Below are 16,386 nucleotides of genomic sequence, written 5' to 3'. Positions count from 1 at the left end.
TTTGGTTAATTACTGGAAGATGGCGGTTCCACGAAACTTGTTTTTTTTGTGTGTGTTTTGAGAGATTTTTGCTATAGGGCACGTGCACTTGCCGGAGAGACAAGAGAGAGACAGTGAGACAGAAAGTGAGAAATCACCCCCTCAGGGGGACGGCCACACTGTAGTCCCTTCTCCTCCATTCTCCTCTTGGGATTTTGGGCACGCATGCACATGTGCCTGATGTGAGTTTTAAGCCACCGGATCTGGGCCTCGAATCGTGGTCAACATGGGAGTCCAGTGATATAACCTTTACGCCACCTGCTGTTCCCATGAAATTTGTTTTTATTGTTGGTTGAAAGCCATCCTTTAAATTATGTAAATTTAGATTTGTGCTGTCTCCTTTTCTCTCAGATTGAGAACAGCTTTGTTACTCTCTTACCAAGTAGGGTGTGGACGGTATAGTCACAGAACTGGTGTCTGGGTACATCTAGGACCGAAGCAGAGCCTGTGTCCCCCACAGACCCAGTTACCGCCAGGTGCCCTGGAGAGCATGTAATCTCTCTAATATTATTTTGTTTTCATCCATGTTCAGGGTAGGATTTTTGTTTTCAAAATTGTTTTGAAAAACACAAAACAAAGCCAAGAAAATTAGACCTACTTCGATATTGAAAAAAGACAAAGGAAACTTCTTAGAATGAAAGGGGCCTACCCAGACTGCCCCTCAGACCCTGCCTGTGCCGGTAATTACTGTGGTAACGTGGCGGAGGGCTTCCCTATCTGTCTTGATTTCTCCTGTCTGCTGTATCTGCAGACACACACGTGCTTACAGTATATACGCACTCACGTCTTCTATTTTCCCCTGAGTAAAAGTGAGACTGTGCTACACTTTTTGAATGACTACACAGAGCTCGAATTAGGGTTTATTAGTTAGTTTTGCCAGAGGGCGCCTGCAGAGACAGGCGGGGGAGTGAGAAAGCCCCCCTGCCATTGCGAATGGTCATACCACAATGCTTTCTTCTCCATCTCCCCCACGTACCTGGTGTGTTTCTTTTTCTTTTTTTTTTTTTTTTTTTGAGAGATTTTCACTGTAGGGCGCGTGCGCTCGCGAGACAGACAGAGAGAGACATAGAGACAGAAAGCGAGAAATCACCCCCCAGGGGGGATGGTCACGCCGCAATCCCTTCTCCTCCATTCTCCTCTCGGGATCTTGGGCACGCACGCACACGCGCCCGGCGTGAGTTTTAAGCCACCGGATCCGGGACCCGAACCGCGGTCGACTACGTGGGAGTCCAGCGACATAGCCATTACGCTAACTGCTGGTTCCCACCTGGTGTGTTTCTCAAGCCGCCAGGTCTGGGAACTGTGAGAGCAGCCATGTGGGATCCAGCACCTTAAACACCATGCCGCCAGCTGGGAACCACCATTCGCCTCGCCATTCACCTATTGAGGGGCATTCTGTGTTGCTAGTTTTGCGACTTTATGAAGCACCCGGGGCTGAGCACCCTGCGTGTCCATCTGGGCCCCGTGCTGCTGTTCCTGCAGGACAGGTTCCCTGAGGTGGAACTGTTGGATCACGGAGGGTGTACAGACCACATTTTAGTCAGAACTGCCGGGGTAGTTCTGAATTTTCCAAGTACAGTTCTACCTATGGTGTTTAAGGGGACTCATTTCCCTACACGCCATGCCCATGCAGCATTTAATATCGTGGATCTTTCACAACCTAGCTAGTCTGGTAGAAAACTGCATCTAATTTTAATGTAAACTTATTAACCCACTAAAGAGGCTGAGTACTATTGCCGAAGTTTATTGGCCAACTGTAAACTTCCTTTCAATCCTGTTGTATCTTTTGCCTGTTTTTCTGTTGGTTCGTTTTCCGGCAGGATTCTAGGTAAATGACCTCATCAGCCCTTTGGCCCTTATATCACAGCTGTTTTCATCTGCACATCATGGGCCTTTAGCATGACAGTATGCATGCATACATATGGAAATGTGCCCGGAGTGTTTAGGAATGGAAGAGTATTAGGCTTTTATTTCATACTTAGAAGTTCTCGTGGTCTTGGGACCAGCAGTTGGTATAATGGCTATGTCGCTGACTCCCATGTAGTTGCTGCAGTTCGAGTCCTTGACCCTGTCGCTTAAACTCACGCCGTGCATGTGTGCGTGCATACCCAAGATCCCAAGATGAGAATGGAGGAGAAGGGATTGCACTGTGGCCATCCCCCCTGGGGGGTGATTTCTCGCTTTCTGTCTCTCTGTCTCTCTGTCTTTCTGGAAGTGCACGTGCCCTATAGTAGAAACCTCTCCAAAAAAAAAGTTCTTGTGGTCTCGTGGTACTTTTCACTGCTCGGCAATGGCTATTTAAAGACTGTGGCTGCAATGACAGTAAAACTATAAATGGCGTTCTGGTCTCCATCCAAGGAGAAAGGTTCATCTCTACCGGCCTCTGCATTAGCTCCCCGCTGCCCCTCCCGGCCCCCAGCCCGTGCACAGCGGGTGACGACACAGTAAAGAGCCCTGCGCTGCACGGGCCCTGTAGGCTTGTGACCTGGGATGTCCAGAAGGTGACTTAGGACGAGGCTCGCCTGGTCCACAGGGACAGGGCTGGTTCTGATTGCTTCCACGTTCAGTCCATTGCCGGGATTCAGCTCATCCTTCTCTGTCCACTTTAGTGCGTTAACATTGCTGACATAGTCCTAAGGCATCACAGTCACCCAGGCCCAGCTGCAGTGGGCAGATGGAGGGGGCTGCCGGTGGCCGAGGCCACAGGGAAGCTCTGCAACGCCGCTGTGGTGGTGCTCGCCTGGGGTCAGCTCCAGGAAGCTGAGGCAGGAGGACGGTGACACCGACCTTTCTAAAACCACACTCACACACCCACACCCTACACACACACACACACACACACACACCCACCCCACAAAAATAGCTGTAAAAAGTCTTGCCCCCCCATTTTCCCTTCCTTTCCTTGCAAGTAACCCATGTTACAAGTTCCTTCTGTGTCCTGTAAATTTGCCTACCCCTCTTTGATTTTCAAATAATATGATTTTCTGTGAAAATATGAATAAAAATTGTCATGATTGTCAACAATCTATACTTTAAATGATTAAAATGGCAAACTTGATGGTATGTATATTTTACGAGGAAAAAAAAGACCTTAAGGACAAAAGTGATGCATGCAAGGGAGTTTCAGAAAGTCCATGGGAAAATGGAATTAAAGCATGAGTTTATTTTGGTGCAGATTTTTTTTGAAATCCATGCAGGTTTTCATTATTATTATTTTTTATAGCATGCATTTTCCATGAGCTTTTCTGAAGGTCCCTGGTGTTCCTGTGGGCAAGCACTACAGGTCCCGAGGAGACAGCTGGGTGGTTAGCGCGCCGTGGGGGCGAGCAGTGAGACGCGTATGTAATCATCCGTGAGGACGGTGTGCTGAGAGGCCGTGCGGCCCTGGCTCTGGCCGTCTGGGCCCTGCAGTGCTGCTGTCCCTCAGGCGTCTTCCTCTCGTTTGCAGAGAGAGCACATGATGAGCTGCTACTGGGAGCAGCCCAGGCCCATGGCCCCACGCCATGACCCCAGCAGGCCCTACGCCGAGCAGTACCGCATAGACGCCCTGCAGTTTGCACACCTGTTTCAGCTGGTCTCGCCGTGGACCTGCGGGGCCCACACAGAGATCCTCGCTGAAAGGACATTCCGGCTCCTGGATGACAACATGGACCAGCTTGTGGAGTTCAGAGCATTCGTGAGCTGTCTGGGTAAGCCCGTGGGTCCCTATCGCAGTGGTTGACTATGGGTGCAGTTCTGCCAACAGAGGGGATCGTTGGAGCGGGCAGAGCCACACCACGAGATGGTCTGCGACTGGCCTGGCATGATTTGGTGAATTTTAAATATCCCTGGGCAGGCTCTCCTCGGGTTCTCTTCCCATTTGTAGGCCTCCTTCAAGGGGGTGGGGAGAGGGGCTCAGGCTCTAACTTACAAGGCCTCTGCACGCCTTCTCCTGGGCACCAGGGTGTGGCAGTGGTATGCTGGCAGCCACATGCCTAACCTTTGTCCCTAAAAGTGAAAGATTTCCAAAGGTCTGACGGCAGACCACAGTCTCACGATCACCGTGCAGCTCAAACACGGTGCATGCCTGGGGCGAGGGGTGTGGGGGTGACAAGTGCTGGCCTCGCCCAGTGCTGTCTCCACAGCAAGTTTGTCACGACAGGCGTCCTAACCATTTGCATCAGCTCATTCTTGCTCTCCCTCTTATTTTTTTGCAGATGTTATGTATAATGGAGAAATGAATGAGAAAATCAAGCTGTTGTATAGGCTTCACATCCCTCCAGGTAAGACCGTCCGAGTGAAAACCAGCCAGGCCGTGCTTGGCCTCAGCAACTCTGCCTTGGCCGGGAGCACCGCGATGCGGCGATGTTTAGACTTGTGGCAACAGATGTTTGGTTTGGGGTTTCAGATGACAGGTGTGAAGGATTGCTCTCTGTGGCAGGAGTGTCTAAATTGGAGTGAGCTTCAGAATCACCTGGAGGCCTTCTTTATCTGGGTTATGTGGCCCACCCCAGACTTCTGACTCACTAGGTCCAAGACCACACTTTGAGAACCGCCCGCCTGAAATGTACTGGGGGCCAGACCCTGGCTCCCTGAGTGGTTGTTTTAGACTGCTGATCTTGAGGGATCCTTTCATCTTTCCAGTATGTGGACCCTGTTTCCTTCCAACTTAAGCAGTGGTAACCAGGAACAGAGGCTGTTTTGAAACCTATGAGGTCAGCCTTGACATTCACAAGAACAAGAACACCTTCCTATGTTTTCTGGATCTTTAGGACTAGCAGATTAGAAACTGCAGAGGGTCTCCAGGCCCCAGTGCTGGGGTTCTGTGTGGGATGGTGCCCGTGACAGAGCTTCTCACCCAGGAGCCTGTGGGGGCTGGCGGGTGTGGCAGACCCTGGGGCTTCTGCAACTATGAAAGCATATGCAAACGTTGAGCATGCACATGGAGATCACTTGAGGGCTCCCTGGGTCCTCTTCCTGAATCAGCTGTTAACTCAACTGTCAGGTAGGTGCATTCTGGCCTGAGAAACTGTGTACTGGCCACACCCAACCCTCCTCCACCTTCCCAGGGGCCCTTTATTACTTCAGTGAGAACGTCTTCGTAGCATTGGTGAAGTTCTCTATCTTTATGCCAATATACTACGACTTACTTATTTTAAAAGTTTACTTATTTCTGGGAACTAGCAGTTAGTGTAATGGCTATGTTGCTGGACTCCCATGTAGTCGACTGTGGTTCACGTCCCGGACCCGGTGGCTTAAAACTCACGCTGGGCATGTGTGCGTGCATGCCCAAGATCCCAAGAGGAGAATGGAGAAGGGATTGCGGCGTGGCCATCCGCCCTGGGAGGTGATTTCTCGCTTTCTGTCTCTGACTCTCTCTGTCTGTCTGGCGAGCGCACGCGCCCTACAGTGAAAATCTCTCCAAAAAAAAAAAAAAAGTTTACTTATTTCTTCTATGAGTGATAGAGAGAGAGAGAGAAAACACCTCAACCAGGTCTTGACCCTGCATTCCACCCCCAGCCTTCAGCCACCCCCGCTCGTGGGCAAGCATGTACTTAGTATACTCAGGGAGGTCTCTGGACATAACCAGGAACCTCCCCATGCGAGTCAGCCTCACAGTCTCAAGTTTTATTGCTGTCGGGTGCTCTTGAGTTTTATTTTTGATTTAATTTGCTCTAATTTTCACAGATGTTTCCAATGTCTCCCACTAACATAGAAGACAGGCACAATTGTCCCCTTATCATCATCTTTTCATAGTCATCATCATCTCTATCTATTGAATAGTCATCCTAAACAGAATGTGAATGATTGTATTGTATTCAGTTTTCTTCATTTTTAAGTAAACTTTTTATTTTAGAATGGTTTTAGATTTATAGAAAAGTTCTGGGGCCAGCAGATGGCATAGCAGTTATGTTGCTGGACACCCATGTGGCCGATTGCAGTTCAAGTCCTGGATTCAGTGGCTTCAAAAAGCACACCAGGCACATGTGTGTGCATGCCCAAGACCCTGAGAGGGGCCCCCCCAAAAAATCTGATGTATTATTTTGTTCAACTTTTTTTTTTTTTTTTTTGAGAAATTTTGCTACAGGGTACGTGCACAAACCGGAATGACAGTGAGAGACGGAGAGACAGAAAGTGAGAAGTCACCCCACTGGGGGTGATGGCCACACTACTATACCTTCACCTCCATTCTCCTCACAGAATTTTAGGCATGCACACGTATGTGACTGGTGTGTTTCAAGCCGCTGTGTCTGGATGTGAACTGTGGGGAGCAGATCAGGGCGTGTGTGACAGACCCTGCTGAGAGTGGCCTGTCTCTCTCTTTCTCTTATCTCTGTGTGCATCTGCCTTCAGTTTCTCTCTCATGAGTAAAAGAAACAAACTTTGAAAACAACAATTTCCTGAGGCAGGAAGACTCACAGTACCTTTAGGTCATTTCATTTAAATGACCATGTGGGAGTCCAGCACTTTAACTACTACACCATCTGCTGGCCCCATTCAGTGTATTTTTAATATTTGAATTTTTGATGTAGTTAAAAGTCTTAAGGATGTAAATAGTCTAAAACAATTCTCTTTAAAAATACCCGCTTTGGGGCCTGCAGGTGGTAGTGTGGTTAAGACGCTGGATTCCCGCATGGCAACCACGGCTCCAGTCCCAGACCTGGCCAGGCATGTTTGCATGCATGCCCCAAGTCCTGAGAGCAGAAGGGATTGTCGTGTGGCCATCCCCTCTGGGGAGTGATTTCTATTTCTTCCTCTCTCTCTTCTCTGGCGTGAATGCATCCTATGCCCAAAAGAAGCCACTAAAGAAAATCAGCTTTCTATAATAGAAGGGTGTGCATATGCCCATCACCCCCAGGGAAGATGGTCACGCTGCACCCTTCTCCATTTTCTTCTTGGGATTTTGGGCACGCACGCACATGCGCCTGGCACGAATTAGAAGCTACCAGGTCCAGGACTTGAATAACGGTCAACTACATGGGTGTCCAAGTTACGCCATCTGCTGGCCCTGAATGATGTTCTTACGAATGTTCATGTGATGTTGAACCGGCGCAGGTAGTGGAGCAGTGGTAATGCTGCAGGATCCACGGCCTCCCTGTTCATACCGTGTGTGCGAGTGCCTGTGACCCAGGCTGCCGAGACTGCTGCTGACCTGCAGGGTGGAGATTCGGCAGGAGTGTCTGCCTGTTTCCCTGGAGTTCTTTTTTCTGTTTCTCATGGAGGAAATAAACTTTAAAAAAAGCCAGGTGAGGACTGGCCCTGTGGCTTGGTGGTTAAAGCAGCTGGATCCCACATGGCCAACCCTGCAGTTGGGGTCCTAGACCTTGCGGCTTGAGAAATATGCTGAGTATGTGTGTGTGCATGCCTGAAGTCCCAAAAGAAGAAAGGAAGGGGGGTGAGCATCCCTCATAAGGGGTAAGCTTTCTCCTCTTCCCCCTCTTCTTTCTGTCTCTTTCTGGTGAGCACATGCACCCTCTAGCAAGCAAAACAAAAAAAAAAAAAAAAACAGTTGTATCTAGTAAAACTCAAGCTGTTCCAGCCTTTGTATTCAGCTTATGTGCAGAAAGAGGTTTCATTGTAGGTCTCTACAGTAACCAAGTGTATTTGCTGCCCAAAGAAAGTGATTTGTCAGGAAATTGAATTAAAAGGGACTATCTTTGGAATTCCAGCTTGCAATTTGGGTTAAGAATGGTTACTGGCTTTTAAAAGGACTTACGGAGCCACCAGAAAAGTCATGATGCATTTTTGCATAGAAAAATAAGTCATGACTTTTCCGATGACCTGATAAAATGTTAACCTAAATGAACTTAATTTAAGCAAACTAAACGAGTGCATGAAATTGTATGAACATGTACTGAAAAATATGGATTCAAAGCAAAAATTCAACTTAGAATAAAACGTTGCAAATGCTTCATTAGTGATGTTTAGTCAGTGTTATTTAAATCCTAAAACATAATTATAGACTAGAACAGCAATATCTGTCTGGGAATAGGGACACTTTGTCATTCTGAAATACTTAACATTGGGAAGTGTTGACTGGATTCAGAACATAGCGACATGAGCCAAACCGCGTCGACACTGCGTGTGCTATGGAAGAAGGGGAGGGGCTGACACCGGGCATGATCACATGCTCCAGGCGCACCTGAAAGCTCTAGACCATTAAGATACTCAGGAGTGACAAGAAAGACTCCATCATGCAGAGAAATATGCCATTTGCTTCCACCTTCTTGTCCGTTTTTTTTACTGATGGTTACATTCTGGTTTTTAATTTTTGTCTGTTTTTTTTAAAAAGTTTATTCAGTTATTTCTCCCATTAGACCCAGAAAGAGAGACAAGAGTGAGAGAGGCCCCAACAGAGTCCTCACACCGATTCCCTCCCAGTCTCAGCACCCCAGGCTGGGCATGCACATGCTCAGTGTGCGCAGGGAGTTCCTGGGCCCTGAACCAAGAACTTTCCACTGCATCACTGTCTGCCTGACAGTCTGTTTTGAAGGGGTCTTTATCTGAAAGTCCTTATCAGGAACTGCACGTCGCCATTGCAGTATGAAAACTGACACCGAAAGTCCCTGATCAGCCCCCAACACAGTGATTAAACACTGCAGTGGGAGCCGGGTCTCAGCCCTGGCAGCTTGCAGAACATGCTGGGTGTGTGTGTGCCAGTGTGCCCCACACCCTGACAGGAGGGAGGGATGGAGAAGGAGGATCGGCGTGTCCACCTCCCACTGCTGCCTCTCTAATAAGCCCTCTTGTCCACTGGCTAGTAAAAAAACCCGTAATAGTCCTGAGTGTGCTAAAACCTCAGTAAAGTGGTCTTTTTTTTGTTTCTTTTCTTTCTTTCTTTCTCTTTTTTTTTTTTGGAGAAGATTTTGCCTTAGGCTGAGCGTGCTCACCCAGGGGACAGAGAGGGTGAGAGGCAAAGTGAGAAATCACCCCCGGGGGGGATGGCCACACAATCCCATCTCCTCTCCTCTCCTCCTGGGATCTTGGGCATGCACACAACACATGCCCGGCATGAGTTTCAAGTCACCAGGTCTGAGACTCAAACCACGGTTGGCCGTATGGGAGTCCAGCCATGTATCTGCTGACCCTTACCTTTTTTTTTTTTTTTTTTGGGGAGGTGTTTTTTTTTTTTTTTCCCCCTCTAGGGCGCGTGTGCTTGCCAGAAAGACAGAGAGAGACAGAGAGACAGAAAGCTAGAAATCACCCCCCGGGGGGCGGAGGGATGGCCATGCCGCAGTCCCTTCTGCATTCTCCTCTCGGGATCTTGGGCACGCACACACACGTACCCGGCATGAGTTTAAGCCACCAGGTCTGGGACTTGAACTATGGTCAGCTACATGGGAGTCCAGCGACATAGCCATTACGCTAACTGCTGCCCCCCCCTTTTGTTTCTTGACAGAATGTGTCTAGTTTCTCAATCTGTGCAGTACAAGTAGAAATACACAAGGTTTTCCACAGTGGCCTGCTCTGCTAAGAGCACCTGCAGAGGAGGTGACAGGCACTGTTACAGTAGAGATTTCACAGCACACTTCCTGAGGATGAGCACCCTAACATTATGAAAGGGGTATTATGTGTTTAAAATGAACATCACAGGACTGGAGATACAGGGCCTGTGACTAACTCCTGTTCGCCTATGAGAACGTTTATCACTGGAGTTAGACTTACCATGTTGGTTCTTGACTTTGTGTTCAGCCTTTTCTCATGGTTATACTATAAAATACTGGTGAGAAATTCTGTAAGCTATGAGAATGTATCAGTGGTCAGAGTATCTACTGGAAAATGAAGTGGAAGTGAGATAAGCTAAATGATGATCCAGCCAGGATTAAGAACTTCCTGAGATTGGAAACAGTCATTCTGAAGATTCAGTTGGAGTTGACAGTGATCCAGAAAATGTATAATGTATTGAGGAAATTTGCAAAGGTCAGTTTCTCACAGGATACAAAACTGATAGCCCAGTTCCAGGTTAATAGTGTCAACCACCGCTAGCATATTTGATTCGATGACAGTTTACACTCGCTAAATGACAGCTATTCTGGCTTTGGATTGGGATCCTGTGTTGAAAATGCCACTGGAGGATTTGGAAATATGAGTGTAGAATATTGAAACTTCTTTAAAAATCTTTTGTGAAAGTAAATGGTTGCATGGAAACTTTTTCAACAATAGAAGACCAGGATGACCATCTTGGGTGTTATCCAAACGGTTAAGAAGCCACTAAGAAATTGGATTTCTAATCTGTGCCTCCAGTAGTTGTATCCTAAGTGATATTCTTCCAGTAGATGCCTGAGAAACCTGTTGAAGGTGATTTTTGATCAATGACTTCGTTATCAAAGAATTCCTACTTATCCAAATGCAAGTCCTTGGCCTTGTAATTAGGTTGCTGTTCCCAACCACTGCGGAGGGATGCACTGTATGCTTTTGCAAGGAGTAACTGTGGTGGAGAATGGGATCTTTGATGACTGCACAGTCTCAACTGCACCTGAAGGCCAAATTGTGTTCAAAGCAGTGTATGTACCCTACCGGAGATAAGAGAGAAGACTCTTCTGGTAGAACTGGCTTTCTTCCCTTCACGGGCATCTCATTTGGAAAGTGATCAGATTGCAGTCGTAATGACACTGATATAAAAAGTGAAAAATAAGCACACTAATGAAGGTCCTTCATGCCAGAAACGAGAGACTTTCATGCAGGTGGTATCTGTTCAAGTGATGATGTCACCCACATTACAACAGAAGTCCTTCACTGGGAGTTTCAGATAACTAAATGTAAATCCTTTATCCCATTTTAACCAGTGCAGTCCTTGAAGTGAGACACAATGAAAACTTAAATAGGTCTTTCCAATCCTTTTGTCATCTGGAATTACTCACTGCATATATAAAAATGCAGAAATAAGTTTATGTAAGTTCACATTTCTGATTTTAAAAGACTGAAAGGATATTTAGATCGTAAAGTTAGTATTTACTGTTTCCCTCAGTGCAGTGTGTTCGGTGTTTCTGATTGTAAGTAGATAATAGAATGAATTTCTCCAGTAGGCTCCACATTTCTCCCACAGTCCCCTTGCCCAGCCCAGATGAGGCTGTTTTCTGTATATGCCATTTCGGCAGAGCTTGGGCAGTTGGTTGGCCTTTCCAGATCCTCTCAGTGTTCTTTTACCTGCCTTTCTGGAAGCTCGCCCACCGCCCTGAATTCATCATGCTCTTCTCCAGGCTCCCACCAGGATCTGTGTGTATTGGTTCTTCTGTTAGAGCATTTAAGGGCACCAAACTCTTTGGCATCCTGGCAGCTCTTGCCTGGGAAACCATTACCATCCAACTGCCCCAAGTATGTTCAGGCTTGTGGCTTTCCTCCTATTCAGTTTCTCAGTGGACTCTCACATGCACAATGTAGGACTAACATGTTTCAAGCAGAGCTGGAAAAAAGGGACACAGTTATCTTTGTTAAAGGGAAAAACCCTAAACATCTGAAAAAGAAAAAAACGAACTAACCAACACCTACTGGAAACCTACCTCCAAGCAGAAAGGAGCGAAGCTTGGGTGCCATCTAGTGGAAATGGATTGGATCAACTGCTTAACCTTTAGTTCTTTCCTAAAAATCTTATAGTCAGTTTTGGTTAGACAGAAAATTTGTTCAATTTAAATCTCTCTCTTTTGTTAAGCACTCACTGAAAATGACCGAGACAGCCAGTCACCATTAAAGAACCCTCTGTTGTCGACGTCAAGACCCCTTGTTTTGGGGAAGTCCAATGGCAAGTACCTCTTTCCAGTGCTCTCTTCTCCTGGGCAGACACCGCTGCTTCCCACTCTTGCTGCTTCTCCCTCACTGGGTGGATTCACATAGCCCTCTGCTTTCGGAAGCCTGCCTAGTGGAAGTGCTGGTGGGTGACTGCTCTACCCCCACCACCAAGTCCCTTTATCTTTTCTTGCTGTTCCTGGGTCCTCTTGTAGCAAGTTCTTCAGCTACCTAAGCCCCTCATCCCCCATCCATGGTAGATTAGAAAACAAACTCTGCAGTTAAATCGCTTTTCAGCTTTATATAGAACTTTAGTGGAGTTCCTGCTGTATTTTTTGCTTTCATTGAATTAAACTATGTATTTTCCTTTGTCTCAAGGTGATGCAGTTGATTATCAGAAACAGCTGAAGCAGATGATTAAGGATTTAGCCAAAGAAAAAGATAAAACTGAGAAAGAGTTGCCCAAAATGAGCCAGGTATGAATTTTCTTCTGTGCAAAATGAACTGTTTCCCCAAATTACTTTGTCAGATGACTGATTTGATCGTTAAGCTTGAGTCCCTCTACCTCCAGTCAAGGATCTCATAACTTCTGGGAGAACACTGGCAATTAAGAAAATATTTAAATGTGACTTCAGATACTTAGATACTCCAGATAGATACTCAGAGCTTTCAATAAGGAGGCTGCCACACTCAATGTTTTTGAGGTTTTATATCAAATGTTATTTATCCAGGTGGTGAGGACTGGTGAGGGTGATACAAGTATTTGGGGCCACTGTGGATACAGTATTCTTTCATGAAAGAGTATTAGCATACTATTACGACTACATAAAACATAGTATTGATAGGAGTCTCTAAAACCTGAGCATTTTCCAGGAAAGGTCCAATGCTCCACTCAAGTGCCATATGATGGTGGTAGTTTTTGTTTGAGCAATGTAGGCCTAAGGTAGAAATGTTCCTTTATTATAGGGCTTGGTGTTGTGTACTGTGTACCTTCAAGAACAGAACTCAGTGTGCAATGTTTTTCAGCTTCTTTTGACCACAAAACATTTTCAAGGATTAGTATGCTATAGCGTATTTGGGAAATGTTGCTTTTCTACTGTTGGGCAATTGATTTCAATTTCATTCTACTTGGGAGTTAAATCTCATTACCTAGAGTTGTCAGTACTAACATTCTGATGTATCGAACACTGTGTTGTCCAATGCAGTCTTGTAAAATGTCTATTATGTTGTGGAATGGCTAAATAACAGTCATTAAAGAGACAAAGTGAGGAATCACTCCCAAGTGGGATGGTCATGCTATAATCTCTTTCATTCTCATGATTTTGGGAATGCATACACATGAACCTGCTATGATTTTCAAGCTGCTGGGTCCAGGGCTTGAACTGCAGTCAACCATATGGGAGCCTAGCACCTTAACCATTAACATTCTGATGATTGAACAGTGTGTTGTACAATGCAGTCTTTTAAAATGTGTATTATGTTGTGGTGGTAACTTGCTAATCTAATTGATAAAAACAGGCCAATACTTGGTCTTACTTCAATAGTTATTTTCTCCAAATCATCATCTACTTGTTAAAATCCTCAACCATTTTCCTACTCCTATAGTAACTGTATCTAAATCCCACCTAAAGCACCTACATTAGATTCTCAGTTCTGGGACCAGCAGATGACATAATGGTTATATTGCTGGACTCCCATGTAGTCAGCCACGGTTCAAGTACCAGACCTGATGACCTGAAACACAGGGCACGTGTGCATGTCCAAAGTCCCTGGAGAAGGGATTGTGGCATGGCCATCCCTCCTGGGGTGTGTGTGTGATTTCTTGCTTTCTGTCTCTGTGAAAGAGTATTAGCATACTATTACGACTACATAAAACATAGTATTGATAGGAGTCTCTAAAACCTGAGCATTTTCCAGGAAAGGTCCAATGCTCCACTCAAGTGCCATATGATGGTGGTAGTTTTTGTTTGAGCAATGTAGGCCTAAGGTAGAAATGTTCCTTTATTATAGGGCTTGGTGTTGTGTACTGTGTACCTTCAAGAACAGAACTCAGTGTGCAATGTTTTTCAGCTTCTTTTGACCACAAAACATTTTCAAGGATTAGTATGCTATAGCGTATTTGGGAAATGTTGCTTTTCTACTGTTGGGCAATTGATTTCAATTTCATTCTACTTGGGAGTTAAATCTCATTACCTAGAGTTGTCAGTACTAACATTCTGATGTATCGAACACTGTGTTGTCCAATGCAGTCTTGTAAAATGTCTATTATGTTGTGGAATGGCTAAATAACAGTCATTAAAGAGACAAAGTGAGGAATCACTCCCAAGTGGGATGGTCATGCTATAATCTCTTTCATTCTCATGATTTTGGGAATGCATACACATGAACCTGCTATGATTTTCAAGCTGCTGGGTCCAGGGCTTGAACTGCAGTCAACCATATGGGAGCCTAGCACCTTAACCATTAACATTCTGATGATTGAACAGTGTGTTGTACAATGCAGTCTTTTAAAATGTGTATTATGTTGTGGTGGTAACTTGCTAATCTAATTGATAAAAACAGGCCAATACTTGGTCTTACTTCAATAGTTATTTTCTCCAAATCATCATCTACTTGTTAAAATCCTCAACCATTTTCCTACTCCTATAGTAACTGTATCTAAATCCCACCTAAAGCACCTACATTAGATTCTCAGTTCTGGGACCAGCAGATGACATAATGGTTATATTGCTGGACTCCCATGTAGTCAGCCACGGTTCAAGTACCAGACCTGATGACCTGAAACACAGGGCACGTGTGCATGTCCAAAGTCCCTGGAGAAGGGATTGTGGCATGGCCATCCCTCCTGGGGTGTGTGTGTGATTTCTTGCTTTCTGTCTCTGTCTCTCCAGTGAGCACACATACTTCATACCAAAAATCCGTTAAAAAATTCTCAATTTCAGCACTATCTGTAACTTAAGAAAACTTGAAGCATCACTCTTTTCACTTTACCTTTAGGTCCTGCATGGTACTCCCACCAGGTGAACATGCCAAAACTTTAGCATTTCAGCTGTTTTCAGTGGTTTCCCATTTGTCTTTATTTATGCATGCATGCTGAGGGCATTTGTGTGCACACACGAGTGCATGCACACTCAACCAATGGGGGCTGGCCAAACTTTTTTCTTAGTCTCCATCCCACCGTATTCCTGGCATTCATGCCTTTTTCCCTCCAAGCCAACAGGGCCAGGACTCACAGCCTGGTCAGCCATATGGGATCCAAGTTCCTTTAACAGTGCACTATGAGGCCAGGTCCAATGTTTTTCTATTACAAACTCTAGCTTAAACTTAAAGGACATTTCTAGTTTCTTTAGAATATTCCTACACGTTGACTGGTTGACCAAAAAGGTGCACATCCTTTTGGAAGGTCTACACATTTCTTAATAATTACTTTAAAGAAAAAAAGCACACTTTCATCATTAACAAGTGTTTTGAGTGAAAAGACAATTCTGCTTGCAAAGATGTGGCGTTCTCCAAGAACAAAGTTTTACTACATCAGTCTCTGGTTATGCTGTTTTATGTGGACTTTCTTTTTGATTCCAGAGAGAATTTATCCAGTTTTGTAAGACTCTGTACAGTATGTTCCATGAGGACCCAGAAGAAAATGACTTGTATCAGGCCATTGCCACAGTAACCACTCTACTGCTGCAGATCGGGGAGGTGGGGCAGCGCAGCAGCAGCTCAGGAAGCTGCTCCCAGGAGTGCACAGAGGAGCTGCAGGCTTCAGCTCCTTCTCCTGAGCAGGACTCCGTCTTTGCAGACACTGGCAAGACTCCCCAGGATCCCCCGGCATTTCCTGTGGCAGAAGGGGACTGGACTGTCTCTCTTGAACATATTTTAGCGTCACTTCTGACTGAACAATCACTAGTAAATTTTTTTGAAAAACCACTAGAAATCAAATCCAAACTTGAAAATGCCAAGAGTAATCAATACAGTCTCAAAACGTTTGAAATGAGCCGCCAATCACAGCCTGAGTTCAAGTTGAGTAACCTTTAGCAAAAGAGCAGTTCACTGTGTGTGCTGTACACTGGAATCTGCAATACCAAAGCCCAGACCGGACTGCTCCTTGGGTTGTCCAGTCCATAAACCCAGACTTCAATTCACTGGGTACATCTCATGAGCTGGGTATCTAGACAAACAACCAGAGAGAGAACTGATGCAACCCCCACGCATTTCTATTTATTCTGTAAGAGAACGGTCAGTGGTTAGTGCTGCAGGGTATCAGTACCTGGATGCTGTGAATTCGTTTCACTTCTGTCAGATGTGCTCAAAGGGGATGCTTCTGCTGTGGACCTAGCAAGGTTTTGTTCTCAGTTGGAACAGAAGCATCAGATCTGTCACATGACTAAGAGACAGGCCCCAATTTTTGCTTGAGATAATGGGAGGTCAAGAATCAAACTTCAGTTTCAAGATCTAAGAGCGACTATCTGTGCAATTATATTTGGCTTTTTTTTGCACTAATTTTTGTTTCAATGCTGGTAATTGAAACCATTTTAATATATCTGGTTGTATTCACTTTGTATGTCCTCCCAAAATGTTGTGTACAAACCATGCTTTCAATGTTGGCCACCAAGTTTTTTAATAAATCTTTTTGTATTGACTTGGTCT

General features: G+C 45.5%; 1 protein-coding gene across 1 annotated transcript in view; it reads left to right on the top strand.

The window, feature by feature from the left end:
* Window positions 1-16,378, top strand: part of TBC1D8 (TBC1 domain family member 8) — a 124,750-nt gene extending 108,372 nt beyond the window's left edge. The window contains exons 19-23 of the mRNA XM_006166643.1: window positions 3,488-3,728; window positions 4,236-4,301; window positions 11,669-11,758; window positions 12,121-12,218; window positions 15,322-16,378. Of these exons, the coding sequence (XP_006166705.1) occupies window positions 3,488-3,728; window positions 4,236-4,301; window positions 11,669-11,758; window positions 12,121-12,218; window positions 15,322-15,774 (948 nt within the window). The 3' untranslated portion in view covers window positions 15,775-16,378. The remainder of the gene's footprint in view (window positions 1-3,487; window positions 3,729-4,235; window positions 4,302-11,668; window positions 11,759-12,120; window positions 12,219-15,321) is intronic.
* Window positions 16,379-16,386: the final 8 nt, after the last annotated feature.

Source organism: Tupaia chinensis, unplaced genomic scaffold, assembly GCF_000334495.1.
Source record: "Tupaia chinensis unplaced genomic scaffold, TupChi_1.0 Scaffold144276_1, whole genome shotgun sequence".
NCBI classification, from domain to species: domain Eukaryota; kingdom Metazoa; phylum Chordata; class Mammalia; order Scandentia; family Tupaiidae; genus Tupaia; species Tupaia belangeri.
Note: the sequence above shows the minus strand (reverse complement) of the source record. Positions and strands in the feature narration are given on the sequence as shown.